Source organism: Scyliorhinus torazame, chromosome 15 (assembly GCF_047496885.1).
Source record: "Scyliorhinus torazame isolate Kashiwa2021f chromosome 15, sScyTor2.1, whole genome shotgun sequence".
In the NCBI taxonomy this organism is placed as follows: Eukaryota; Metazoa; Chordata; class Chondrichthyes; order Carcharhiniformes; family Scyliorhinidae; genus Scyliorhinus; species Scyliorhinus torazame.
The window spans coordinates 175,360,107-175,387,917 of NC_092721.1; the positions used below are offsets into that span (position 1 = coordinate 175,360,107).

At 47.6% G+C, this 27,811-nt stretch overlaps 1 protein-coding gene across 2 annotated transcripts in view; it reads left to right on the plus strand.

The window, feature by feature from the left end:
• Nucleotides 1-27,811, plus strand: part of mrpl48 (mitochondrial ribosomal protein L48) — a 155,166-nt gene that overhangs the window by 67,981 nt on the left and 59,374 nt on the right. Inside the window, exons 1-3 of one of the 2 annotated variants that reach the window (XM_072477131.1) lie at nt 3,096-3,198; nt 4,687-4,742; nt 19,929-19,966. In XM_072477131.1, coding sequence (XP_072333232.1) covers nt 3,178-3,198; nt 4,687-4,742; nt 19,929-19,966 — 115 coding nt within the window. In that variant the 5' untranslated portion in view covers nt 3,096-3,177. Of the gene's footprint in view, nt 1-3,095; nt 3,199-4,686; nt 4,743-19,928; nt 19,967-27,811 lie in introns of those variants that run through there. The other variant, XM_072477132.1, reaches the window with a different exon arrangement.

Here is a 27,811-nt window from a genome sequence, read left to right on the forward strand (position 1 = left end):
TCAATGCTGTGCACTGGCATCGGCTGGTGGTTCCGACGTGGGGACATCCGGTTCTTGTTTATTACTGCAACGCGGAAGGGTTCCCGGTCGTCGGTATCACGGGTCTGCATGTTGTCAGGATATGACTCAGTGTATGGGGGCTGAATGGCCCGCACGTCCCTGGAGGCTGGCGGAATTGCGGAGAGTTGGCAGGCTGAGCTGCTTGACAGCAGGCAGCGTAGTGGCCCATCCTGCCACAGTGGAGGCATTGTCACGCTTTGGCCGGACATTGCCGCTTTAAGTATGCGGATCCACAGTTGCCGCACGTCGTGACGTCATGGCGTTTGTTGCGCCACCGCGCATGCGCGGTGCGGTCCTGTGTAGAGCGCGCCTGCGCATCCCATCCCTCTGCGTCGACGTCCCCTCTTTTGGTGCGTACGAGCGCGGGAGGCCTCGGAAAGCGCGCGAAATGGCCGCCCTCATCCGGGCCGGGGGCCGGAAGGAACTCGATCGACTGGATCCGCTTGGCCTCGTAGGACCCCTGCCGTGCCGATTCGGCCGCCTGGATTTGGGAGTACCAGCTGGTCGCGTTTTCGTGGAGGACGCAGGTCTCGATGGCAGTCACTAGGGTGAGGCACTTTATTTTGAAGAGCTGCTGGCGTAGGGTGTCCGAGGTGACCCCAAAAACTATCTGATCCCGAATCATGGAGTCGGAGGTGGCCTCATAGCCACAGGACTGCGCGAGGATATGGAGGTGTGTCAAATAAGATTGAAAAGGCTCATCCTTACCCTGCAGGTGCTGCTGGAAGAGGTACCTCTCGAATCTCTCATTGACTTCCACGCTGAAGTGTTCCTCAAGCGTTAGAAGGGTTGTCTTGTTTTTCGTCTTGTCCTCGCCTTCCGCGAATGCCAGGGAGTTGTAGATGTGGATGGTGTGTTCCCCCGCCGTGGAGAGGAGGCGGGAGATCTTCCTGGTGTCCGATGCATTCTCCCTGTCTGTGGCTTCTAGGAAGAGCTGGAAGCGCTGATCAAACAGCTTCCAGCTGACACCAAGTTTTCCAGCGATTCGGAGTGGCTGCGGCGGGCTGATGTTTTCCATGGCGCAGGATGGCGGATTTCTGAAGAGGGGCAGGTAGGTCTCACAGTCGCTGGCTAGTTTCCAGTCCTGGTATCATGTCGTGTTGGGTGTTCCGATACACAAACGAACCAACACGGTTGTAGATGGTACAACTCTGTTTTATTGTCCTGTACAATAATAACTAATAACTGCTAGCTGAGGATCGTACTTCACCAGCTAATCTGTGGACCCAGCCCTTTCACTATCTTGGTGAGGCCCTCAGCACATGGTGTATGTCTGAGTGGCACGCTGTGAGCTCTGTGCTCTGAGCTATCTCCTGGTAGAATGAGCGGGAACTGTGGTGTTCCCTGTTCTATAGTGCGTGTGCTCTCACTGGTGATTGGCTGCGATGTTGTGTGTGTGTTTGTTGGTCCAACTACCTGTCCATCAGTGTGTGTGTGATTGCATCATGACATGCTAATGTGGATATCATGACAAGGGAATATACAGTGAATGGTAGAACCCTCTAGAGTATTGACAGTCAGAGAGATCTAGGTATACAGGTCCACAGGTCACTGAAAGGGGCAACACAGGTGGAGAAGGTAGTCAGGAAGGCATACAGCATGCTTGCCTTCATTTGACGGGCCATTGAGTATAAAAATTGGCAAGTCATGTTGCAGCTGTATAGAACCTTAGTTAGGCCACACTTGGAGTATAGTGTTCAATTCTGATCGCCACACTACCAGAAGTATGTGGAGGCTTTAGAGAGGGTGCAGCAGGGATTTACCAGGATGTTGCCTGGTATGGAGGGCATTAGCTACGAGGAGAGGTGGAATAAACTTGGTTTATTCTCACTGGAACGATGGAGGTTGAGGGGCGACCTGATAGAGGTCTACAAAATTATGAGGGGCATCGGCAGGGTGGATAGTTAGAGACTTTTTCCCAGGGTAGAGGAGTCAATTGCTAGGGGCCATAGGTTTAGGGTGCGAGGGGTAAGGCTTAGAGGAGATGTACGAGGCAAGTGTTTTACACAGAGGGTAGTGGGTGCCTGGAACTCGCTGCCGGAGGAGGTGGTGGAAACAGGGACGATAGTGACGTTTAAGGGGCATCTTGACAAATACATGAATAGGATGGGAATAGAGGGAAAAGGACCCCGGAAGTGTGGAAGATTTTAGTTTAGACGGGCAGCATGGGCAGCGCAGGCTTGGAGGGCCGAAGGGCCTGTTCCTGTGCTGTACTTTTCTTTGTTCTTCGTTCTTTGTATTTATATAAGTCCCATACGTTGTTCAAACACATACGTGTAGACATTTGCCAAACAAGTCTGTGGGACCATGTCTCATTACATTCACCCCCACCATCTGGCCTGCAAAATCCTACCAACTTTCCTGGCTTGACACAATTCACACCTCTTTAACCTGGGGTTACCCCATCTCTAGATCTGTATAGATTTAATCACCTGCTAATGCTCGCATTCCAAGCATTGTCTGGCATCTTTGAATCTGTCTATATGTATGTTTCTGGAACAAACCTCTTCATTCACCTGAGGAAGGAGCAGCGCTCCGAAAGCTAGTGACATTGAAACAACCCTGTTGGACTTTAACCTGGTGTTGTAAAACCTCTTACTGTGCCTATATTGTGGCAGCCAAATGGAATTTTCTTGTCAGATGCTGATGCCTTAAAATAACCAGATGGCCACTCCTTTATTATAGATATATAATGAGTGATATAACAGAACAAAAAAATTGATAGATTCAACTCATTAAGCGGGCTGAGCTATTTTTATTTGCAAAGGTTTCCATTGGCAGTCACTGAATATTGATGGGTTTGACTGGTCTTTTAGTTCATTTAATATCATTTAATTCAACAAAGAACAAATGTATCCATCTAAAATAAGTTTGATGCCTCCCCTGGAAAATCTCTTGATCCAAATATTTATTTACTTCTTAAGGTTAGATCTAATTTCCCCCTCAAATATGGAATTTGATTTTTATTACACTGTGTTTTTCCATCTGTGCTTGTAGCCGGAACGCTTGTTCTCCGTGTTTGATGCTGGGCGGGGGGGGGTTTCCGGGCGGCTTTCGAGGGGAGAGATTTGTGCGAAGGACCCGAAGCAGGAATTTTTAGTTCTGACCGTTTGAACCATGAATCCCGTCCTAACGAAGGTGATTTTTATTTGCAGCAAGTTATATATAGGACAGTCTCATGTTCCAGACATGTTGAGTGTATCAGTCAGCACTGCAGATACATAACCTGGACCCCAGTGTGACCTGGACCCCAGTGTGGGTGAAGGAGGGGTTTAGGGAAAAAGTAATAATAATAATAAAAATTCTCAGCGTTGCCAACAATCTTTTAGTGTGGTCCTGAGTGACGCACGTTTCAAACTCACGGAAGCTTCTTAGCAAAGCCACCAGTTCATCCATTTAGTGGGGGAAGAAATTGCATTCGTGTAGCGCCTGTAAAGGTACTGGGTGGCCATAACTGGCGACCAGGGATTGACAACAACAATAGAGGTTTATTGATAATTTTTTTTCTATGTTACTATAGGTATTTTTCTATTTTTGTTTTCTATGTTTCTATGGATTTAGTATTTAGGGTGAAGGGGATCAAAGGATATGGGGGAAAGCCGGATTAGGCTATCGAGTTGGATGATCAGCCATGATCGTAATGAATGATGGAGTGGGCTTGAAGGACCAAATGGCCTCCTCCTGCTCTTGTTTTTTCTATGTTTCTATAATATTGAGCAGCTCTTACGTGCTGCATGTCTGCCCATGTTCAGGGGAGGGCTCCCGATGTGCGACATCATCCCAGCGTCTGTGTGACCAGCCAGTCTGCAGTGCCTATATGACCACGGGACAAAGTTCTTCACAGCCAATAAAGCACTTTTAATGTGTCGCCACTTGCGATGCTGGAAACATTAGCCAATTTGTGCCCAACAAGCTCCCACAAATTGCAATGTGATGGTGACCAGATAATGTTAATTGTGGGATAAAGGTTGCCCATGGCATTGGGGAAAACCAGACTGCCCTTCTTTAAGATACTGCCGGTAGATAATTTATCTGCACCTGAGCGAGCAGAAATAGTGGTGATTTAACACCTGATCCAAAAGATGGCACTTCTGACAGTGCAGCATTCCCTCGGTATCACATTGGAGCACAGCCTAAATATTTGTGCTGCAGGCAGCACAGTGGCGCAGAGCCCACGCAAACATGAGGAGAATGTGCAAATTCCACACGGACAGTGACCCAGAGCCGGGATCGAACCTGGGACCTTGGTGCCGTGGAGCATCAGGGCTAACCCACTGCACCACCGTGCTGCCCCCTAACCTGTGTATGTTAGTAATGGATGGATACTAGAATGGAATTTACTGCGATGACAGCCAAAAATAAATAGGCTTTTGGCACAGCTAAGGCCCACGTGTGAATAATACTCACTTGATTGAGGTACTGGGGTGACTGCTGTCCATGGATAAGAGATAAATTAGTAAGGAAAGAAAACTCACTCTCCTCATTTAACTAAACAATTATTTTCTCCGTTTCATGCTAACTGATACATCAAAGTGTGGTGGTTCAATTTTAAAAGTGCACTTGATTTCAAGTTAATAAGGCAGCCAAAGTTTTGATTTCACTATTTCTCTCAAACCTTGCTTGCAGGTCCTGTGTGTCAGGCATGCAACCCTCTTAAAACTATCTGCGGCTACAGTTTTCAGGTAGGAATTGATAAATGGAAGCACTTGTTTGTGAATCTTATAATTTACTAATCTGTTCTGAAATAATACAACCTCTGTGCTGTTTCTCCCTTTCATCCCCGCCCTCATCAAGATGTGTTCCACAAAAACTTATTTTGGCGTTCACTGCTGAGTAAGAGAACTTTGTCGGTAAACCTAAGAAATAGGAATAGACCATACAGCCCCTTAAACCGATTCCCCTATTCCGTAAAATCATGCTGGCCACCTACCTCAACTACACTTTCATGACCTACCCCAAATCTGCTTAGTTTCCAAAAATCTATTGATCTCAGCCTTGAACAACCAAGAACACGACAGGCAGTTACCCGCAGATCCGACAAAGGAACACATTCGCCAACTTAACAGACTGATCAAAACCTTGAATCCAGATCTTCAGAGCACCCTACGTGCTCTAATCCCACGTACTCCCCGCATTGGGGATCTCTACTGCCTCCCGAAAATACAGAACCAAACACACCAGGCCGTCCTATCGTTTCAGGCAATGGGACCCTGTGTGAGAACCTCTCTGGCTACATCGAGAGCATCTTGAAACCCATCGTACAAGGTACGCCCAGCTTCTGTCACGACACGACAGACTTCCTACAGAAACTCAGCACCCATGGACCAGTTGAACCAGGAACATTCCTCGTCACAATGGATGTCTCGGCACTCTATACCAGCATTCCCCATGACGACAGCATTGCTGCAACAGCCTCAGTACTCAACACCGACAACTGCCAATCTCCAGACGCAATTCTGCAACTCAGCCGCTTCATTCTGGATCACAACGTCTTCACCTTCGACAACACGTTCTTCATCCAGACGCACGGAACAGCCATGGGGACCAAATTAGCACCCCAATACACCAACATCTTCATGCACAAGTTTGAACAAGACCTACTCACCACACAGGATCTTCAACCAACGTTATACACCAGATACATCGATGACATTTTTTTCCTTTGTACCCACGGCGAAGAATCACTGAAACGACTACACGATGACATCAATAAGTTCCATCCAACCATCAGACTCACCATGGACTACTCTCCAAAATCAGTTGCATTCTTGGACACACTCGTCTCCATCAAGGACGGTCACCTCAGCACTTTGCTTTATCGCAAACCCACGGATAACCTCACGATGCTCCACTTCACCAGCTTCCACCCTAAACACATTAAAGAAGCCATCCCCTATGGACAAGCTATCCGTATACATAGGATCTGCTCAGACGAGGAGGAGCGTAACAGACATCTACAGACGTTGAAAGATGCCCTCGTACGAACGGGATATGGCGCTCGACTCATCAATCGACAGTTCCAACGCGCCACAGCAAAAAACCGCACCGACCTCCTCAGAAGACAAACATGGGACACAACCGACAGAATACCCTTCGTCGTCCAGTACTTTCCCGGCCCGGAGAAACTACGACATCTTCTTCACAGCCTTCAACATGTCATTGATGAAGATGAACATCTTGCCAAGGTCATCTCCACACCCCCACTACTTGCCTTCAAACAACCGCGCAACCTCAAACAAACCATTGTTTGCAGCAAACTACCCAACCTTCAGAACAGTGACCACGACACCACACAACCCTGCCATGGCAATCTCTGCAAGACATGCCAGATCATCGACATGGATACCACCATTACACGTGAGAACACCACCCACCAGGTATGCGGTACATACTCTTGCGACTCGACCAACGTTGTCTACCTCATACGCTGCATGGAAGGATGTCCCGAAGCCTGGTACATTGGCGAAACCATGCAGACGCTGCGACAACGAATGAAGGGACATTGCGCGACAATCACCAGGCAGGAATGTTCCCTTCCAGTCGGGGAAGACTTCAGCAGTCAAGGGCATTCAGCCTCTGATCTCCGGGTAAGCGTTCTCCAAGCCGGCCTTCAGGACGCGCGACAACACAGAATCGCCGAGCAGAAGCTTATAGCCAAGTTCCGCACACATGAGTGCGGCCTCAACCGGGACCTGGGATTCATGTCACATTACATTCATCTCCCACCATCTGGCCTGTGAAATCCTACCAACTGTCCTGGCTTGACACAATTCACACCTCTTTAACCTGGGGTTACCCCATCTCTGGATCTGTAAAGATTTAATCACCTGCTAATGCTTGCATTCCAAGCATTGTCTGGCATCTTTGAATCTGTCTATATATATGTTTCTGGAACATACCTCTTCATTCACCTGAGGAAGGAGCAGCGCTCCGAAAGCTAGTGACATCGAAACAAACCTGTTGGACTTTAACCTGGTGCTGTAAGACTTCTTACTGTGCTCACCCCAGTCCAACGCCGGCATCTCCACATCTTGAATATACGTGACATCCTCTACGATAAAGAATTCCAAAAAATCACAACCCTTTTAGAATATCTTCTCATCTCGACCATAAATGGCTGAACCCTTATGCTGAGAGTATGACAACCCTAATTAGCACCAATGCCCAATCAGGCAATTTTTGTTTAAACCTCTGCCGCTGAAGGTAGGTGGAGGTAATGTTTTAAGCTCCAGTCAGTCTGTTTGTCTGCAAACCATATATCTTAAAAACTAGTGGATGGATTTTACCGTAACCTGACACAGATGGGTTATGGCCCAAAGAAGGACTGATTAGTTTTCGTGAAGATGCGGATCGGGATCCTGGAATTTTTTTTAAAGGATCAGTTAACATTGGGAGATAGGAGAATTGACTTCAAAAAGAATATTGTGGGTTGTTTAGAATTTAGAATTTTGTTGATTGTTTTGGAGTGTTGATTGTCTGAGCTGCTGTGGTGGAATTTGTCTCCGCTGTCAAAATGTGAGCGGTTTTCAGAGCAGATTGTTGGGCATGGATGGGTCTGAAAACCTCCTCAATGAGTCGGAAACTCTTTTTTTCAAAAAAATATTTTTATTCTCCTTTCTCACATTTTCATCAAATTTACTCCCACCAACAAATAATCAACAATAACAAATACAATGGCAATCCCCTGGCCAACAGCCCTCAACATTTTAAATACAAAACCTAAAATAAAAAAAAATCAGGAATCTACCATCAATCCTTACATAATCACCATTAACCTATACATTCCCACTGCCCCCTCCCCATGCTCGATGTCATCCAATTGTTGAAAATGCATGATAAACAAAGCCCATGAGTTGTAAATTCCTTCCATCCTTCCCTTCAACTCGACTTCACTTTCTCGAGCGTTAAGAATTTCAGCAAGTCCCCCCGCCACGCCGAGGCAGGACGGAGAAGTTGACCTCGAGTTGGAAGCTCTTAATAAAAAAAAGCCTCAGCTGCATCATAGTAATAATGTGTTAACACGGTGTGACAGAAGCGTGTACTTTACTGTTGTGCCCTCATCCCATGTTTAAAGAAGTGTTTCCCTTTTTTTCACAATGAAGATGATACTCCATAGTTATGCAAGTTTTACCTGTAAACTTTGCTGGGCTTGGGCTCCCATTTCTCGGCTCTGGGATGAACAAGATCAAGCGGTACATAGTAGAAAACATGGTCAGAGTTTTATGCTCCCATCCAATTATGCGCTGATGCAGGCAGGGCCTTGGAGGGGAAGCCCACCCTTGGCTCCTTTTCCCACCCAACCTCATCTTTAGGCTGGCAGGCAGATGATAGATCAGAAGGTAAAATCCAAAATTGAACAAAGTCCGATCTCGGGCATGAAGGTGTGGGGGTGGAGGGGGGGGTGGTGGGGAAGAGTGTCTCCATCAGAAGCCTCCTTCTGACTGGTGGCACCCTTCCCTGAATGCCTGGTGTTCTCTATCCCCCAGACTTATCTTCAAGACCCTGGCCACCTCCTGGTGATCCCCCCCAAACCACCCCTCCACCCCTTGATCACCACCCAAGAACCCCCCAAGATGTAGAGCCCCGTCATCCTGAAAATTCTGGCCACGTTTATTTTTATCATGTGATAGTACCTTTAAGAACTGAGTGTTTATCAATAGCTGTAGTGGATGTACCTTTAAGAAATGGGTGTTTATCAAATAGCTGCAGTGATGTCAGAGTGTGGGTGGAGCTGGGCTGTCTGTCTTTCACTTTCGTTTTTGAGAAGGCCGCTACAGTGTGTGTTTCGTTTCGTTTTCAGAGTGGATAGCTGCAGGCAAAGCAAGCAGCTGTATAATGATCTCTCTCCCTCCAAGCTACAGACTGTCTTCAGCTCATTTGAGGATTTCAAAGTAATACCTGTTTCTGTAGAAAATTTAAACTTGCTGTCTTTCTTTGAAAAGGGTTTAACATATGGATGTTGCTAGGAAAGATTAAGGGTTACTTATAGAGTACTGTATTCTTTGGGGGGAGTATTTGAGTTGATAGTTGCTAAGATGTTTACTGTGTGTTTATAAAATGTTAACTGGATTCATATAATAAACATTATTTTGTTTTAAAAGTGCTTTAGATCTCTGTTGCATCAGAGTGGTTCCTTGTGCTCCCCATAACCAAAATCTATTAAAAGTTGTGGGCCAGGTGAACTCCATGATACACTTTGGGTTTCTCTAAGCCCTGGCCCATAACATTTTAAACTAATCTGCTTGCAAATGGAAGTAGAAGAAACTAAAATGTTTGCGAAGTGAAATATTTTTCCAGAGTCCTTAGTGTTGATCTCCGAAAAGGCTTTGCAATGAAGTGTAATCAAGATTAATATTTTTGTTTAATGTAGAAGGTGTGATACCCAGTCACTTTCATTCTCAGAGGCTTTTTTAATAGATGAAATTAACATAGAATTTACAGTGCAGAAGGAGGCCATTCGGTCCATCGAGACTGCACCGGCTCTTGGAACGAGCACCCTACCCAAGGTCAACACCTCCACCCGATCCCCATAACCCAGTAACCCCACCCAACACTAAGGGCAATTTATCATGGCCAATCCACCTAATCTGCACATCTTTGGACTGTGGGAGGAAACCGGAGCACCCGGAGGAAACCCGCACACACACACGGGGCGAATGTGCAGACTCCGCACAGACAGTGACCCAAGCCGGAATCGAACCTGGGACCCTGGAGCTGTGAAGCAATTGTGCTATCCACAATGCTACCGTGCTGCCCCTAATCTACCACATTTAAAATGTACACCAGAATCACTTGTATTCCTAATTTATTTATTACATTCTTTTTTATGTCCTTGTTCTCTTGTATCATGTATCCTCTGTAACTAAGAGAGCAACAAAACAATTTGTTACCAACTTTCTATCTGTGACATGCAACTGATTGGAGATATGAGAGATTAAATCACCATCAATCCTTCTCTCTGGGGAAGTTTCTTATCTATTTATTCATTCACGGTATGTGGGTTTCACTGGCTAGGTCAACATTTATTTATTATACTTAATTGCCCTTGGGAAGATGGTGATTTGTTGTGTTCTTGAATTGCTCCAGTCATGTGGTGAAGGTACACCTACAGTGCTGTTAGTGAGGGAGTGGCAGGATTTTGACCAAACAGTGCTGAAGGACCAGCGATATATTTCCAAGCCAGAATGGTATCTGACTTGAAGGGGAACTTGCATGTGGTGAAAGTGCCATGCGCCTCCTGCCCTTCTAAGTGGTAGAGGTCGCAGGTTTGGAAGGTGCTTTTGAAGAGTTCTTCATGAGTTGCTGCAGAGCATCTTGTTGATGGTACACACACTGCTGCCACATTGCGGTGGAGATGGAGCAAGTGTTTAGAGAGTTATGAATGCGGTGTCAATCAAGCATGAGATGTAGGGAGTTGGGGGATTGAAGGAACACTGAATTTGGGTGGCATGGTAAACAGTGGTTAGCACTGCTTCACAGTGCCAGGGTCCCAGGTTCGATTCACAGCTTGGGTCACTGTCTGTTCGTCATCTCCGTGTCTGTGTGGGTTTCCTCCGGCTGCTCCGGTTTCCTGCCGCAAGTCCCGAAAGACGTGCTGTTAGGTGAATTGGACATTCTGAATTCTCCCTCTGTGTACCCGACAGTCGCCGGAGTGTGGCAACTAGGGTTTTTTCAGTCACTTCATTGCAGTTTTAATGTAAGCCTACTTGTGACACTAATAAAGATTATTAGTATTATTCCCAGTGGCTTGAAGGGCTGGTGAAGGTTACAGAACTAAGGAGGGTGAGGCCATGAATGGATTTAAACATAAGAATGATAATATTAAATTTGAAACTTTAAGAGAACCAGGAGCTACTGTCGGTCAGTGTGGACAGAGGTGATGAGTGTGTTAGTGGCACTTGGTGCAGGATGAGATACAGTCAGCAAAGGCTTGACTAAGATAACGTTTATCGTGGATGGGAGCCCAGCTGGGAAAGCGTTGGAATAGTCAAAACTGGATGTGACAAAGGCTGAGGGTTTCAGAAGTATATGGTTTAAGACAAGGGTGCAAGTAGATCATGTTCAGGAAGAGGGAGGAGGCTGCCTTTGTGATAGAGAGATCATGGATATGGAAGCTCAGCTCATAGTTGAAAGGACATTGAAATAATGATCCCTCTGATTCAACCTCTCAATTAGAGAGGGAGAAAACAGGGAATTACAAACCGGCTAGCCCATACCAGTGGGAGGGAAAATGCTAGAGCCTACTATGAAAGGTGTGATAACAATAGGATTAGACAAAGTCAACATGGATTTCTGAATTGGTTCACAAACCTACTGGAGTTTTTTGAGGACGTAACTAGTAGAATAGATAAGGGTGAACCGAAGTCCCACATAAGAGGTTGGTGTGCAACATTAAAGTGCATGGCACTGGAGGACAAATCGAGTTGCCCCCGGGAAATGCCTTTAGATATATGCAGGTGAGGGCTTTTGTGAGGCGACAGGTGAGGGAATTCCCGTTGCTCCCGGCACAAGAAGTTCAAGATAGGGTGATCTCGGGTGTATGGGTCGGGGAGGGCAAGGTGTCGGAAATACACCAGGAGTTGAAAGAAGAGGGGGAAGCGCTGGTGGAAGAGTTGAAGGGTAAATGGGAGGAGGAGCTGGGGGAGGAGATCGAGGGAGGTCTGTGGGCTGATGCCCTCGGTAGGGTTAATTCCTCCTCCTCGTGTGCCAGGCTCAGCCTGATACAATTTAAGGTGGTCCACAGAGCGCACTTGACGGGGGCGAGGTTGAGTAGGTTCTTTGGGGTAGAGGACAGATGTGGAAGGTGCTCAGGGAGCCCGGCGAACCATGTCCATATGTTTTGGTCATGCCCGGCACTGGAGGGGTTCTGGAGAGGAGTGGCGGGAGCAATATCTCGGGTGGTGAAAGTCCGGGTCAAGCCAAGCTGGGGGCTAGCAATATTTGGAGTAGTGGACGAACCGGGAGTGCAGGAGGCGAAAGAGGCCGGCATTCTGGCCTTTGCGTCCCTAGTAGCCCGGCGAAGGATCTTGCTAATGTGGAAGGAGGCGAAGCCCCCCAGCCTGGAGGCCTGGATAAATGATATGGCTGGGTTCATAAAGTTGGAGAGGATTAAGTTCGCCTTGAGAGGGTCTGCGCAGGGGTTCTACAGGCGGTGGCAACCGTTCCTAGACTATCTCGCGGAGCGTTAGAGGAAGGTCGGTCAGCAGCAGCAGCAACCTTTGGGGGGGGGGGAGTGGATGGGACGTCCTGGGAGGGGGGGGGGGAAGGGGGGACTGCCTGGGAGGGTGGATGAGCAAGAGATAACATGAAAGGTTGGGGAAACTGGCACGTACGGGTGAGGGCCAGTGTACAAAGCTGTGTAAATATATCATTTTGCCATGTATATATCTTGCTCTGCGCGATTTCTCTTTTTTTTTTTGTTACGAGGGGGCGGGGGGGGGGGGGGGGGTTATTGGTTGTAAGGGAGAAAAATTGTGTTAAAAAACTTTAATAAATATATATTTTTTTAAAAAACATTAAAGTGCATGGGATTGAGGTAATATAATGGATGGATTGAGGATTGGTTAACAGACAGGAAACAAAGAGTAGTAATAAATGGGTCTTTTTCAAAGTGGCAGGCATTGGCTAGTGGTCCTGCAGGGACCAGCGTTTAGGCCCCAGCTATTCATAATATACATCAATGATTTGATTGGACTTCCGGGTGCGGCGATGACCAGCTGAGTCGCACGTTTCGGCAGCTCCCGGTGAAACGGACTTTTGGGCTCTTGATAGGAGCCCCAACGGCAATTTTGACGGCTAAAAACACTGTGCGGTAAACCAGAAGGGATTCCCCCCTGGATACGGATGAAAAAAGGAGGAGAAAGTGGCCGGATTGCAGTGGATCCTTTAGAACAGCGGCAAGGAAGGCAAGCAAAAACCAAGATGGCGTCGGAAGGTGGCAGTTTAACATGGGGCCCTGAACAACAAGAGTTCTTGAAATGCTGTGTGGAAGAGCTCAAAAAGGAAATGAAGAAAGAGCTGTTGGCCCCGATACTACAGGCGATCGAAGGGCTAAAGGAGGAACAAAAGACCCAGGAGCGGGAGCTTCGGGTCGTGAAGGCAAAGGCAGCCGAGAATGAGGACGACATACAGGGCCTTGTGGTGAAGACGGAGACGCATGAGGCACATCAGAAACGATGTGTGGAATGGTTGGAGGCACTGGAGAACAACGCAAGGAGGAACAACCTGAGGATTCTTGGTCTTCCTGAAGGTGTGGAGGGAGCGGACGTCGGGGCATATGTGAGCACGATGCTGCACTCGTTAATGGGAGCGGAGGCCCCGGCGGGTCCGTTGGAGGTGGAGGGAGTATACCGAGTGATGGCGCGAGGGCCGAGAGCAGGAGAAATTCCCAGAGCCATAGTGGTGAGATTCCTCCGTTTTAAGGATAGAGAAATGGTCCTTAGATGGGCAAAGAAAACTCGGAGCAGTAAATGGGAGAACGCGGTGATCCGTGTTTATCAAGACTGGAGTGCGGAGGTGGCTAGAAGGAGGGCGAGCTTTAATCGGGCCAAGGCGGTGCTTCATAAAAAGAAGATAAAATTTGGAATGCTGCAACCGGCAAGACTGTGGGTCACATATCGAGGGAGGCACCACTACTTTGAGACGGCGGATGAAGCGTGGACTTTTATTGTGGAAGAAAAACTGGAATGAGCGGGTTATTAAAAAGAACGTTTGAACAAAGTGGTGGGGCGAATGTGGGGGGCAAAGAGGGGGGTTAAAAAGGGGGGAAAGAGGAGTTTTATGTACTAATCCTGCGATGTGGTAACTTTTCTCTCTTCCACAGGTGGTGATGGGGGGAGGAGGGGAGGTGGAGGAGATGGGGCATTGGCCATTGGGGGCGGGGCCAAGGGAGAAGCGCGGGCTTGGTTCCCGCGCTATGATAATCATGGCGGGATTAGAGAAGCAGGAAGGAGGGGGCATCGCACGGTGCGAGCCGAGGTCACGGGGGGAAGCCGAGGTCGGCCAGAGTTTGCTGACTTCTGGGAGCAACATGGGGGGGGAGTAATTACGCTAGCGGGGGATCTAGCGGGGGGGGGGGGTGGGAGGGGGGAATTACTGGGTTGCTGCTGCTGGGGAGAGGGGGGAGCTGGTATGGGAGGGGATGGGCGGGGGGGCACCGCCTGGGGGAGATACAGCTGCGTGGGAACCGGGTGAGGAGCTGGAAAAAGGTGATGGCTAATCGACAAGGGGGGGGGGGGGGGGGTAGGAAGCCCCCCAACCCGGCTGATCACGTGGAACGTGAGAGGGCTGAACGGGCCGATAAAGAGGGCACGGGTACTCGCACACCTTAAGAAACTTAAGGCAGATGTGGTTATGTTACAGGAAACGCACCTGAAACTGATAGACCAGGTTAGGTACGCAAAGGATGGGTGGGGCAGGTGTTCCATTCGGGGCTAGATGGGAAAAACAGGGGGGTGGCTATATTAGTGGGGAAGCGGGTAATGTTCGAGGCAAAGACTATAGTGGCGGATAACGGGGGCAGATACGTGATGGTGAGTGGCAAACTACAGGGGGAGACGGTGGTTTTGGTAAACGTATATGCCCCGAACTGGGATGATGCCAATTTTATGAGGCGGATGCTAGGACGCATTCCGGACCTAGAGATGGGAAAGCTGATAATGGGGGGAGATTTTAATACGGTGTTGGAACCAGGGCTGGATAGGTCGAAGTCCAGGACTGGGAGGAGGCCGGCAGCAGCCAAGGTACTTAAAGATTTTATGGAGCAGGTGGGAGGTGTAGACCCGTGGAGATTTAGCAGACCTAGGAGTAAGGAGTTCTCGTTTTTCTCCTATGTCCATAAAGTCTACTCGCGAATAGACTTTTTTGTGCTGGGAAGGGTGTTGATCCCGAAGGTGAGGGGAACGGAGTATACGGCTATAGCCATTTCGGATCACGCTCCACGCTGGGTGGACTTGGAGATAGGGGAGGAAACAGGAGGGCGCCCACCCTGGAGAATGGACATGGGACTAATGGCAGATGAGGGTGTGTGTCTAAGGGTGAGGGGGTGCATTGAAAAGTACTTGGAACTCAATGATAATGGGGAGGTCCAGGTGGGAGTGGTCTGGGAGGCGTTGAAGGCGGTGGTTAGAGGGGAGCTGATATCAATAAGGGCACATAAAGGGAAGCAGGAGAGTAAGGAACGGGAGCGGTTGCTGCAAGAACTTTTGAGGGTGGACAGACAATATGCGGAAGCACCGGAGGAGGGACTGTACAGGGAAAGGCAAAGGCTACATGTAGAATTTGACTTGCTGACTCCGGGCACTGCAGAGGCACAATGGAGGAAGGCACAGGGTGTACAGTACGAATATGGGGAGAAGGCGAGCAGGTTGCTGGCACACCAATTGAGGAAAAGGGGAGCAGCGAGGGAAATAGGGGGAGTGAGGGATGAGGAAGGAGAGATGGAGCGGGGAGCGGAGAGAGTGAATGGAGTGTTCAAGACATTTTATAAAAAATTATATGAAACTCAACCCCCGGATGGGAGGGAGAGAATGATGGGCTTCTTGGATCGGCTGGAATTTCCCAAGGTGGAAGAGCAGGAAAGGGTGGGACTGGGAGCACAGATCGAGGTAGAAGAAGTGGTGAAAGGAATTAGGAGCATGCAGGCAGGAAAGGCCCCGGGACCGGATGGATTCCCAGTCGAATTCTATAGAAAATATGTGGACTTGCTCGCCCCGGTATTGACGAGGACCTTTAATGAGGCAAAGGAAAGGGGACAACTGCCCCCGACTATGTCTGAAGCAACGATGTCGCTTCTCTTAAAGAAGGAAAAGGACCCGCTACAATGCGGGTCCTATAGACCTATTTCCCTCCTAAATGTAGATGCCAAGATCCTGGCCAAGGTAATGGCAATGAGAATAGAGGAATGTGTCCCGGGGGTGGTCCACGAGGACCAAACTGGGTTTGTGAAGGGGAGACAGCTGAACACGAATATACGGAGGCTGTTAGGGGTAATGATGATGGCCCCACCAGAGGGGGAAACGGAGATAGTAGTGGCGATGGATGCCGAGAAAGCATTTGATAGAGTGGAGTGGGATTATTTGTGGGAGGTGTTGAGGAGATTTGGTTTTGGAGAGGGGTATGTTAGATGGGTGCAACTGTTGTATAGGGCCCCGATGGCGAGCGTGGTCACGAATGGACGGGGATCTGCATATTTTCGGCTCCATAGAGGGACAAGGCAGGGATGCCCTCTGTCCCCATTATTGTTTGCACTGGCGATTGAGCCCCTGGCGATAGCGTTGAGGGGTTCCAAGAAGTGGAGGGGAGTACTTAGAGGAGGAGAAGAACACCGGGTATCTTTGTATGCGGACGATTTGCTACTATACGTGGCAGACCCGGCGGAGGGGATGCCAGAAATAATGCGGATACTTGGGGAGTTTGGGGATTTTTCAGGGTATAAATTGAACATGGGGAAAAGTGAGTTGTTTGTGGTGCATCCAGGGGAGCAGAGTAGAGAAATACAGGCCCTACCGTTGAGGAAGGTAACAGGGGACTTTCGTTACCTGGGGATCCAGATAGCCAAGAATTGGGGCACATTGCATAGGTTAAATTTAACGCGGTTGGTGGAACAAATGGAGGAGGATTTTAAGAGATGGGATATGGTATCCCTGTCACTGGCAGGGAGGGTGCAGGCGGTTAAGATGGTGGTCCTCCCGAGATTCCTCTTTGTGTTTCAGTGCCTCCCGGTGGTGATCACGAAGGCTTTTTTTAAAAGGATTGAAAAGAGCATCATGGGTTTTGTGTGGGCCGGGAAGACCCCGAGAGTGAGGAAGGGATTCTTACAGCGTAGCAGGGATAGGGGGGGGCTGGCACTACCGAGCCTAAGTGAGTATTATTGGGCCGCTAATATTTCAATGGTGAGTAAGTGGATGGGAGAGGAGGAGGGAGCGGCGTGGAAGAGATTAGAGAGGGCGTCCTGTAGGGGGACTAGCCTACAGGCTATGGTGACAGCCCCATTGCCGTTCTCACCGAGGAACTACACCACAAGCCCGGTGGTGGTGGCTACACTGAAGATTTGGGGACAGTGGAGACGGCATAGGGGAAAGACTGGAGCCTTGGGGGGGTCCCCGATAAGAAACAACCATAGGTTTGCCCCGGGGGGAATGGATGGGGGATATGGAATGTGGCAAAGAGCAGGAATAACGCAACTGAAAGATCTGTTTGTGGATGGGAAGTTCGCGAGTCTGGGAGCGCTGACCGAGAAATATGGGTTGCCCCAAGGGAATGCATTCAGGTATATGCAACTGAGGGCTTTTGCGAGGCAACAGGTGAGGGAATTCCCGCAGCTCCCGACACAAGAGGTGCAGGACAGAGTGATCTCAAAGACATGGGTGGGGGATGGTAAGGTGTCAGATATATATAGGGAAATGAGGGACGAAGGGGAGACTATGGTAGATGAACTAAAAGGGAAATGGGAAGAAGAGCTGGGGGAGGAGATCGAGGAGGGGCTGTGGGCAGATGCCCTAAGCAGGGTAAACTCGTCGTCCTCGTGTGCCAGGCTAAGCCTGATTCAGTTTAAGGTATTACACAGGGCGCATATGACTGGAGCACGGCTCAGTAAATTTTTTGGGGTGGAGGATAGGTGTGCGAGGTGCTCGAGAAGCCCAGCGAGTCATACCCATATGTTTTGGTCATGCCCGGCACTACAGGGGTTTTGGATGGGGGTGACAAAGGTGCTTTCAAAAGTAGTGGGGGTCCGGGTCGAACCAAGCTGGGGGTTGGCTATATTTGGGGTTGCACAAGAGCCGGGAGTGCAGGAGGCGAGAGAGGCCGATGTTTTGGCCTTTGCGTCCCTAGTAGCCCGGCGCAGGATATTGTTAATGTGGAAAGAAGCCAAGCCCCCGGGGGTGGAGGCCTGGATAAATGACATGGCAGGGTTTATAAAGCTAGAGCGGATTAAGTTCGTTCTAAGGGGGTCGGCTCAAGGGTTCACCAGGCGGTGGCAACCGTTCGTCGAATACCTCGTAGAGAGATAGATGGAACGGAAAAAAGAAGGCAGCAGCAGCAGCCCAGGATCGGGGGAGGAGGGGGGGAGGGGGGGGGGGGGGGAGGAGGGGGGAGGAGGAACCAGAAGGACTCTCAGGGTTGTTAATATATACTGTATAATATGTATAGGTCGTTGCGACAGATAATTATATATTGGACTGTTAAATTATATTTTTGGAGAGTGTTACTTGTGATAAGGCAGTTGCCAATTAGGGTTAGTTTTCATTTTTGTTATTTATTATTTATTCATTTTTTGTTTATAAAATAGGTCATTGTTATTTGTGTTGTTATAATATTGTGTAAAGGATGCACAATGTACTGTGTTGGTTGACCAAAAATTTTCAATAAAATATTTATTAAAAAAAAATCAATGATTTGATTGAGGGAACCAAAATTAATATTTCCCAGTTTGCTGATGACACGAAACTTGGTGGGAATGTGAGTGGTGAGGAGGATGTTAAGCTGCTTCAAGGTGATTTAGCCAAGTTGAGTGAATGGGCAAATACATGGCGATGCAGTATATCATGCATACATATGAAGTTATCCACTTTGGGTGGAGAAAAGGAATGGAGCAATACTTTTTAAATGGTGGTACATTGGGAAATGTTAATGTACAAAGGGATGTGCATGGCCTAGTACATCTGTCACTGAAAGCAAGCATGCAAGTACAGCAAGCAGTTAGGAAGGCAAATGGTATGTTGACCTTCATTGCAAGAGGACTTGAGTACTGGAGCAAGGAAGTCTTACTGCAACTTTACAGAGCCTTGGTGAGACCACACTTTGGAGGATTGAGTACAGTTTTGGTCTCCTTATCTAAGAAAGGATATACTTACCATTGAGGCAGTGCAGTAAAGGTTCACCAGACTGATTGCTGGGATGCCAGGATTGTCGGATGAGGAGCGATTGGGTCAACTGGGCCCATATTCATTGGAATTTAGAAGAATGAGTGGGGACGTAATTGAAATACATAAAATTCTGACAGAGCTGGACAGACTGGATGCACGGATGTTGTTTCCTCTGGCTGTGGGGGGCGATGTTGTTTCCTCTGGCTGGGGGAGGGGGGGGGGGGGGTGGTGGTCTGCAACAAGGGGGTCCCAGTAACAGGGTAAAGGGTTGGCCATTTAGGACTGAGAAGAGGAGAAACTTCTTCACAGAGGGTGGAGAACCTGTGGAATTCTCTACCACAGAAGGCTGTGGCGGTCAAGTCACTGAATATATTTAAGAAGGAAATAGATTTATTTCTAGACTCTAAAGGTGTCAAGGGGTATGGGGAGACCACTGGAGCATGGTGTTGAGATAGAGGATCAGCCATGATCACATTGAATGGTGGAGCAGGCTTGAAGGGCCTATTCATGTTCCTATTTTCTAATCAGCAAGATCTAATTCCTATTTCACCTTGTATGTATCTATTTTATGCTTACCTCTATATCAGATGCTGGGTTGCATAAAGAATGTACATGATCTTTAACTGCATCCAGGATATGAGCACAAGGGGCACAGGCTAAAACTGGTGAAAGGAAAGTTTGGGATAGATGTCAGAAAGACCATCAATACCATCAAATGATCTTCAGGATGGGGTAGCTGGAGATGGGTGGGTAATGTGATCAGAGCTGGCAGGTTTTGTTGTTGCAAGCTTGTGCCACCTATTGTCCCTCTTTGTTGATTGTAATCCTCTGCATATCTTTGCCATTTGGTTTATTAACTATAATTTCAAGGTACGTCTCAGCAGCAAGCAATTTAAACATAGCAAGGTAGTTTTTCCGAAATCAAACTTCCAATTTTCAAAATACAAATGAACTATCTTTGCAGCATAAAAATAGAATTTCATTCATCTTTTTTCTTTTTAGGTTGACATTCGTCAGATATCCTCCTTTGTGGTTTCCAGGTTAGAAAATCCTTATTCACTTATTGCGAAATACTGTCTTGCTAGAGGATTTAATTTATCAGTGATAACATACACCCATTATAATGTAAAAACACAGCAGGTCTGGCAGCATCTATGGAGAGAGAAACAGAGTTAGCGTTTCGAGTCCATATGATTTTTTCAGAGCTCTTTATAAATGTATTCATTTTTAGCTCCCTGGTGATTATTAGGCCACTGCACTTCTCTGTGTCTTTCCAGTTCCTGCCTGCGATCTCTCCTGCTCCATTTACCCAGGCTGCTGGCTCTGACAGCACTCACCTCTAGTTGCTCACAACAATGTGTGGGGCAAGGTGAGCCCCTGGCTCATATATTCAGTAGTTCGCTACAGGCTGGGATTGTTTCTATGAATTGGAGAGAGGCTAATATCTAAAAATGGTGACAAATTAGAACCAGGGAATGACAGATCCATTAACTTAATTTTAATTATTGAAAAGCTGTTCGGGATCATTAGCGACACCGTGTGGCCACCTGTACATGGTGGACATTATTAGAGACGTCCAACTAGGCTCCTGGAAAAGAAAGTAGCGTCTCGCCGACCTGGTTAATTCTTTTTTGAGTTTGGCGAATGGTGTTAACATTTATTTGGCCTTTCAGAAAGATCTTGAGAAGGTGCTTACACAATTGGTTACTTTATAAGGTAGAGTCTGAGATTGAATAGGGAATTGTCCCCTCTCTTGCAGGCAGAGGGTTGTTATTTAAGGAAAGTGGTTTTGATTTGATCGATGACTGGTGAAGTCCCACAGGGATCAGTGTTGGGACTTTTGCCCATTCACAATCTACGTCAGTGATCGAGACAATGGAATTGCTGGTACTGTCCTCAAGATCACAGATTACGGAAACGTAGTTGCTCGTCTTGGGACCCTCTGAGAAAGTCTGCAGTCTGATCTAGTTGCAATGGGAGCAATAGGCTCACATCTGTTGAAATCGGTTCTAAGGGAAGAGGATGTGCGGAGTCTGCACATCCTCCCCGTGTGTGCGTGGGTTTCCTCCGGGTGCTCCGGTTTCCTCCCACAGTCCAAAGATGTGTAGGTTAGGTGGATTGGCCGTGATAAATTGCCCTTAGTGTCCAAAATTGCCCTTAGTGTTCGGTGGGGTTACTGGGTTATGGGGATAGGGTGGAGGTGTTGACCTTGAGTAGGGTGCTCTTTCCAAGAGCCGGTGCAGACTCGATGGGCCGAATGGCCTCCTGCAGTGTAAATTCTATGATAATCTATGTTGGATGTTGGCAATATAACCTAAGTCTCTGAAGAGACACAATCAGTGCTCTGAGGCTATTGCAAAGACACATAGAATACCAGAATGTTTTGCACCAAATTCAGTATAAAACGAAAAGAACTATGGCAACCCTGTACAAGATTTTAGTTAGCCCTCATCCAGGATACTGCATTCAGTTTTGGTTCATTCACCAAGGCTGGTGTTAAAGGTTTACTGTAAAGATACTTTAAAATCCATTGTTAGCATGATAGACTTGGAGAACTGTGCTTTTTAATTCTAAAAATACATATGTTTCAGGGAGATTTTAGTGAAATGCTCAAACTGATGAAGGGACGTTTCAAAGTTGCAGGAGTGTACCAGCAGGCAGGAAGGTGGTTTAAAGTGTGTCTTCTTCAATGCCAGGAGCATCCGGAATAAGGTGGGTGAACCTGCGGCATGGGTTGATACCTGGGACTTCCATGTTGTGGCCATTTCGGAGACATGGATAGAGCAGGGACAGGAATGGTTGTTGCAGGTGCCGGGGTTTAGATATTTCAGTAAGCTCAGGGAAGGTGGTAAAAGAGGGGGAGGCGTGGCATTGTTAGTCAAGGACAGTATTACGGTTGCAGAAAGGACGTTTGATGAGGACTCGTCTACTGAGGTAGTATGGGCTGAGGTTAGAAACAGGAAAGGCGAGGCCACCCTGTTAGGGGTTTTCTATAGGCCTCCGAAAAGTTCCAGAGATGTAGAGGAAAGGATTGCAAAGATGATTCTGGATAGGAGCGAAAGGTTTCCTGACACAGTATGTAGATAGATCAACGAGAGGCGAGGCCATATTGGATTTGGTACTGGGTAATGAACCAGGACAGGTGTTAGATTTGGAGGTAGGTGAGCACTTTGGTGATAGTGACCACAATTCGATTACGTTTACTTCAGTGATGGAAAGGGATAGGTATATACTGCAGAGCAGGAGTTATATCTGGGGGAAAGGCAATTATGATGCGATGAGGCAAGACTTAGGATGCATCGGATGGAGAGGAAAACTGCAGGGGATGGGCACAATGGAAATGTGGAGCTTGTTCAAGGAACAGCTACTGCGTGTCCTTGATAAGTATGTACTTGTCAGGCAGGGAGGAGGTGGTCGAGCAAGGGAACCGTGGTTTACTAAAGCAGTCAAAACACTTGTCAAGAGGAAGAAGGAGGCTTATGTAAGGTTCAGTTAGGGCGCTCGAGAGTTACAAGTTAGCTAGGAAGGACCTAAAGAGCGAGCTAAGAAGAGCCAGGAGGGGATATGAGAAGTCTTTGGCAGGTAGGATCAAGGATAACCCTAAAGCTTTCTATAGATATGTCAGGAATAAATTAATGACTAGGGTAAGAGTAGGGCCAGTCAAGGACAGTAGTGGGAAGTTGTGCTTGGAGTCCGAGGAGATAGGAGAGGTGCTAAATATTTTTCGTCAGTATTCACACAGGAAAAAGACAATGTTGTCGAGGAGAATACTGAGATTCAGGCTACTAGACTAGAAGGGCTTGAGGTTCATGAGGAGGAGATGTTAGCAATTCTGGAAAGTGTGAAAATAGATAAGTCCCCAGGACCGGATGGGATTTATCCTAGGATTTTCTGGGAAGCTAGGGAGGAGATTGCTGAGCCTTTAACTTTGATCTTTAAGTCATCTTTGTCTCCAGGAATAGTGCCAGAAGACTGGAGGATAGCAAATGTTGTACCCTTGTTTAAGAAGGGGAGTAGAGACAACCCCGGTAACTATAGACCAGTGAGCCTTACTTCTGTTGTGGGCAAAATCTTGGAAAGGTTTATAAGAGATAGGATGTATAATCATCTGGAAAGGAATAATTTGATTAGAGAAAGTCAACACGGTTTTGTGAAGGGTAGGTCGTGCCTCACAAACCTTATTGAGTTCTTTGAGAAGGTGACCGAACAGGTGGATGAGGGTAAAACAGTTGATGTGGCAGTAAAGCGTATGATAAGGTTCCCCACGGTAGGCTGCTGCAGAAAATACGGAGGCATGGGATTCAGCAGTTTGGATCAGAAATTGGCTAGCTGGAAGAAGACAAAGGGTGGTGGTTGATGGGAAATGTTCAGACTGGAGTCCAGTTACTAGTGGTGTACCACAAAGATCTGTTTTGGGGCCACTGCTGTTTGTCATTTTTATAAATGACCTGGAGGAAGGCGTATAAGGATGGGTGAGTAAATTTGCAGATGACACTAAAGTCGGTGGAGTTGTGGACAGTGCGGAAGGATGTTACAAGTTACAGAGGGACATAGATAAGCTGCAGCGCTGGGCTGAGAGGTGGCAAATGGAGTTTAATGCAGAAAAGTGTGAGGTGATTCAGTTTGGAAGGAATAACAGGAAGACAGAGTACTGGGCTAATGGTAAGATTCTTGGTAGTGTGGATGAGCAGAGAGATCTCAGTGTCCATGTACATAGATCCCTGAAAGCTGCCACCCAAGTTGAGAGGATTGTTAAGAAGGCGTATGGTGTGTTAGCTTTTATTGGTAGAGGGATTGAGTTTCGGAGCCATGAGGTCATGTTGCAGCTGTACAAAACTCTGGTGCGGCCGCATTTGGAGTATTGCGTGCAATTCTGGTCGCCGCATTATAAGAAGGATGTGGAAGCATTGGAAAGGATGCAGAGGAGATTTACCAGAATGCTGCCTGGTATGGAGGGAAGATCTTATGAGAGAAGGCTGAGGGACTTGAGGCTGTTTTTGTTAGAGAGAAGAAGGTTAAGAGGTGACTTAATTGAGGCATACAAGATGATCAGAGGATGAGATAGGGTGGACAGTGAGAGCCTTTTTCCTCGGATGGTGATGTCGAGCACAAGGGGACATAACTTTAAATTGAGGGGAGATAGATATAGGACAGATGTCAGAGGTAGGTTCTTTACTCAGAGAGTAGTAAGGGCGTGGAATGCCCTGTCTCCAACAGTAGTGGACTCACCAACACTAAGGGCATTCAAATGGTCATTTGACGATAAGGGAATAGTGTAGATGGGCTTTAGAGTGGTTTCATAGGTCGGCGCAACATCGAGGGCCGAAGGGCCTGTACTGCGCTGTTATGTTCTATGGGACTGGACTGTGTCTGTGTGGCGAGGCCACAGAAGAAGGCCATTCAGCCCTTTGTGTCTGTACAGACCTTTTGAAAGGGCAGTTGTGCCTGTACAGACATCCCCGCTTTTTACCCGTAAACCTGTAACTTTGTCATCCTCAAACTCTCGTTTAAAATTATTCATGGAATCCACCTCCAGCACCTTTTCAGGTTCCAGAGTGTTTCAGATGCTGACAACTGAGTGAAAAGATTTGACCTAATCTCCCACTAGACCTTTTGCCAACAACTTTTAATCTAAAGCTTCGCCTCACTACTCCATCAAATCTTTGCACCTCATTGAAAATCCCTTTTTGAAGAAGTCACCAGGATAAAGGAAACAACAATTGAGTGGTAACGCTCAGTTTGGGAGTGGAAAGAGAGCTAATTTCAGATGATTCTCAGCCACGATGAAATAGATGAGTGTGAAACCAGGCGAGGACAGTCCCAGTAAGCTGGACAACAGAGGAGAGATATTCGAGGAGGATGGTGTGGTCAACAGTGTTAAAGGCTGTAGACTGATCAAGAAGATTGAGGAGGGTGTTTACCTTTGTCACAGTCACATTGGATGTAAACCGGGAGACAGTGTCTACCTGGACTTCCAGAAAGCTTTTGTACAAGTTGGAATCTAGTGGATTAGTGGCAACCTGCTTTTGTACAAGTTGGAATCTAGTGGATTAGTGGCAACCTGCTTTTGTACAAGTTGGAATCTAGTGGATTAGTGGCAACCTACTTAACAGACTTGAGGATTAACTAAACTGGACAGAAAGTTGTCGCCAGTAGATTTTGATTTGAAACCTGTTACCAAAGGTGCCTCACAGGAATTAGGTGTTAACACCGTTGCTATTTACTACTTTAATTGAAGGCCTCAATGTCGGTGTTGGGGAATAGTCCACAAAATTTGTGCAAGTGTTATGTCTATAAAGGATGCTCGACTAATCAACAAAGATCTTTATATGTTGGAAGAATGGAGTGTGTTTAACAAAATTAAGTGTTATACAAGGGAGGCAGGTCTAATGCTAAATATACATACATCCTACAGGGAACAGAATTGACGCCAGTGTTGGCAGAGAGCGATTTCTGTTTTTTAATAGTGCATCCTTTTCCTCAAGGTTCATTGCCAATGCCTTGAGCAGACAAAAGTAAGTGTTCTAGATTATACACAAAAGACAATTTAAAACATAACATTTTATCTTTGTACAAGACCTTGGATATGCCTCATTAGAATACTGTGCCCCGTCACGCTTAGAATACTGTACCCCGTCTCGCTTAGAATACTGTGCCCCGTCTCACTTAGAATACTGTGCCCCGTCTCGCTTAGAATACTGTACCCCGTCTCGCTTAGAATACTGTACCCCACCTCGTTTAGAATACAGTACCCCGTCTCGCTTAGAATACTGTGCCCCGTCTCGCTTAGAATACTGTGCCCCGTCTCGCTTAGAATACTGTGCCCCGTCTCACTTAGAATACTGTGCCCCGTCTCGCTTAGAATACTGTGCCCTGGCTCGCTTAGAATACTGTGCCCCGTCTCGCTTAGAATACTGTACCCCGTCTCGCTTAGAATACTGTACCCCATCTCGCTTAGAATACTGTGCCCCGTCTCGCTTAGAATACTGTACCCCGTCTCGCATAGAATACTGTGCCCCGTCTCGCTTAGAATACTGTGCCCCGTCTCGCTTAGAATACTGTACCCCGTCTCGCTTAGAATACTGTGCCCCGTCTCGCTTAGAATACTGTACCCCGTCTCGCTTAGAATACTGTACCCCGTCTCGCTTAGAATACTGTACCCCGTCTTGCTTAGAATACTGTACCCCGTCTCGCATAGAATACTGTACCCTGTCCCAGTTAGAATATTGTGCCCTGTCTCGCTTAGAATACTGTGCCGCGTCTCACTTAGAATACTGTGCCCCGTCTCGCTTAGAATACTGTACCCCGTCTCGCTTAGAATACTGTACCCCGTCTCGCTTAGAATACTGTACCCCGCCTCGTTTAGAATACAGTAACCCGTCTCGCTTAGAATACTGTGCCCCGTCTCGCTTAGAATACTGTGCCCCGTCTCGCTTAGAATACTGTACCCCGTCTCGCTTAGAATACTGTACCCCACCTTGTTTAGAATACAGTACCCCGTCTCGCTTAGAATACTGTGCCGCGTCTCGCTTAGAATACTGTGCAGCGTCTCGCTTAGAATACTGTGCCCCGTCTCACTTAGAATACTGTGCTCCGTCTCGCTTAGAATACTGTGCCCCGGCTCGCTTAGAATACTGTGCCCCGTCTCGCTTAGAATACTGTACCCCGTCTCGCTTGGAATACTGTACCCCGTCTCGCTTAGAATACTGTGCCCCGTCTCGCTTAGAATACTGTACCCCGTCTCGCATAGAATACTGTGCCCCGTCTCGCTTAAAATACTGTGCCGCGTCTCACTTAGAATATTGTGCCTCGTCTCGATTAAAATATTGTACCGTGTCTTTGTTAGAATACTGTACCCCGTCTCGCTTAGAATACTGTGCCCCACCCGGTTATAATACTGTGCCCTGTCTTTGTTAGAATACTGTGCCCCGTCTCGCTTATAATACTGTGCCCCGTCTCGCTTAGAATACTGTGCCCCGTCTCGCTTAGAATACTGTGCCCCGTCTCGCTTAGAATACTGTGCCCTGTCTCGCTTAGAATACTGTGCCCCGTCTCGCTTATAATACTGTGCCCCGTCTCGTTATAATACTGTGCCCCGTCTCGCTTGCAATACTGTGCCCCGTCTCGCTTAGAATACTGAACCCCGTCTCGCTTAGAATACTGTACCTTGTCTCGCTTAGAATACTGTGCCCCGTCTCGCTTAGAATACTGTGCCCCGTCTCACTTAGAATACTGTGCCCCGTCTCGCTTAGAATACTGTGCCCCGGCTCGCTTAGAATACTGTGCCCCGTCTCGCTTAGAATACTGTACCCCGTCTCGCTTAGAATACTGTACCCCGTCTCGCTTAGAATACTGTGCCCCGTCTCGCTTAGAATACTGTACCCCGTCTCGCATAGAATACTGTGCCCCGTCTCGGTTAGAATACTGTGCCCCGTCTCGCTTAGAATACTGTACCCCGTCTCGCTTAGAATACTGTGCCCCGTCTCACTTAGAATACTGTACCCCGTCTCGCTTAGAATACTGTACCCCATCTCGCTTAGAATACTGTACCCCGTCTTGCTTAGAATACTGTACCCCGTCTCGCTTAGAATACTGTACCCCGTCTCGCATAGAATACTGTACCCTGTCCCAGTTAGAATATTGTGCCCTGTCTCGCTTAGAATACTGTGCCGCGTCTCACTTAGAATATTGTGCCCCGTCTCGATTAAAATATTGTACCGTGTCTTTGTTCGAATACTGTACCCCGTCTCGCTTAGAATACTGTGCCCCACCCGGTTATAATACTGTGCCCTGTCTTTGTTAGAATACTGTGCCCCGTCTCGCTTATAATACTGTGCCCCGTGTCGGTTAGAATACTGTGCCCCGTCTCGGTTAGAATACTGTGC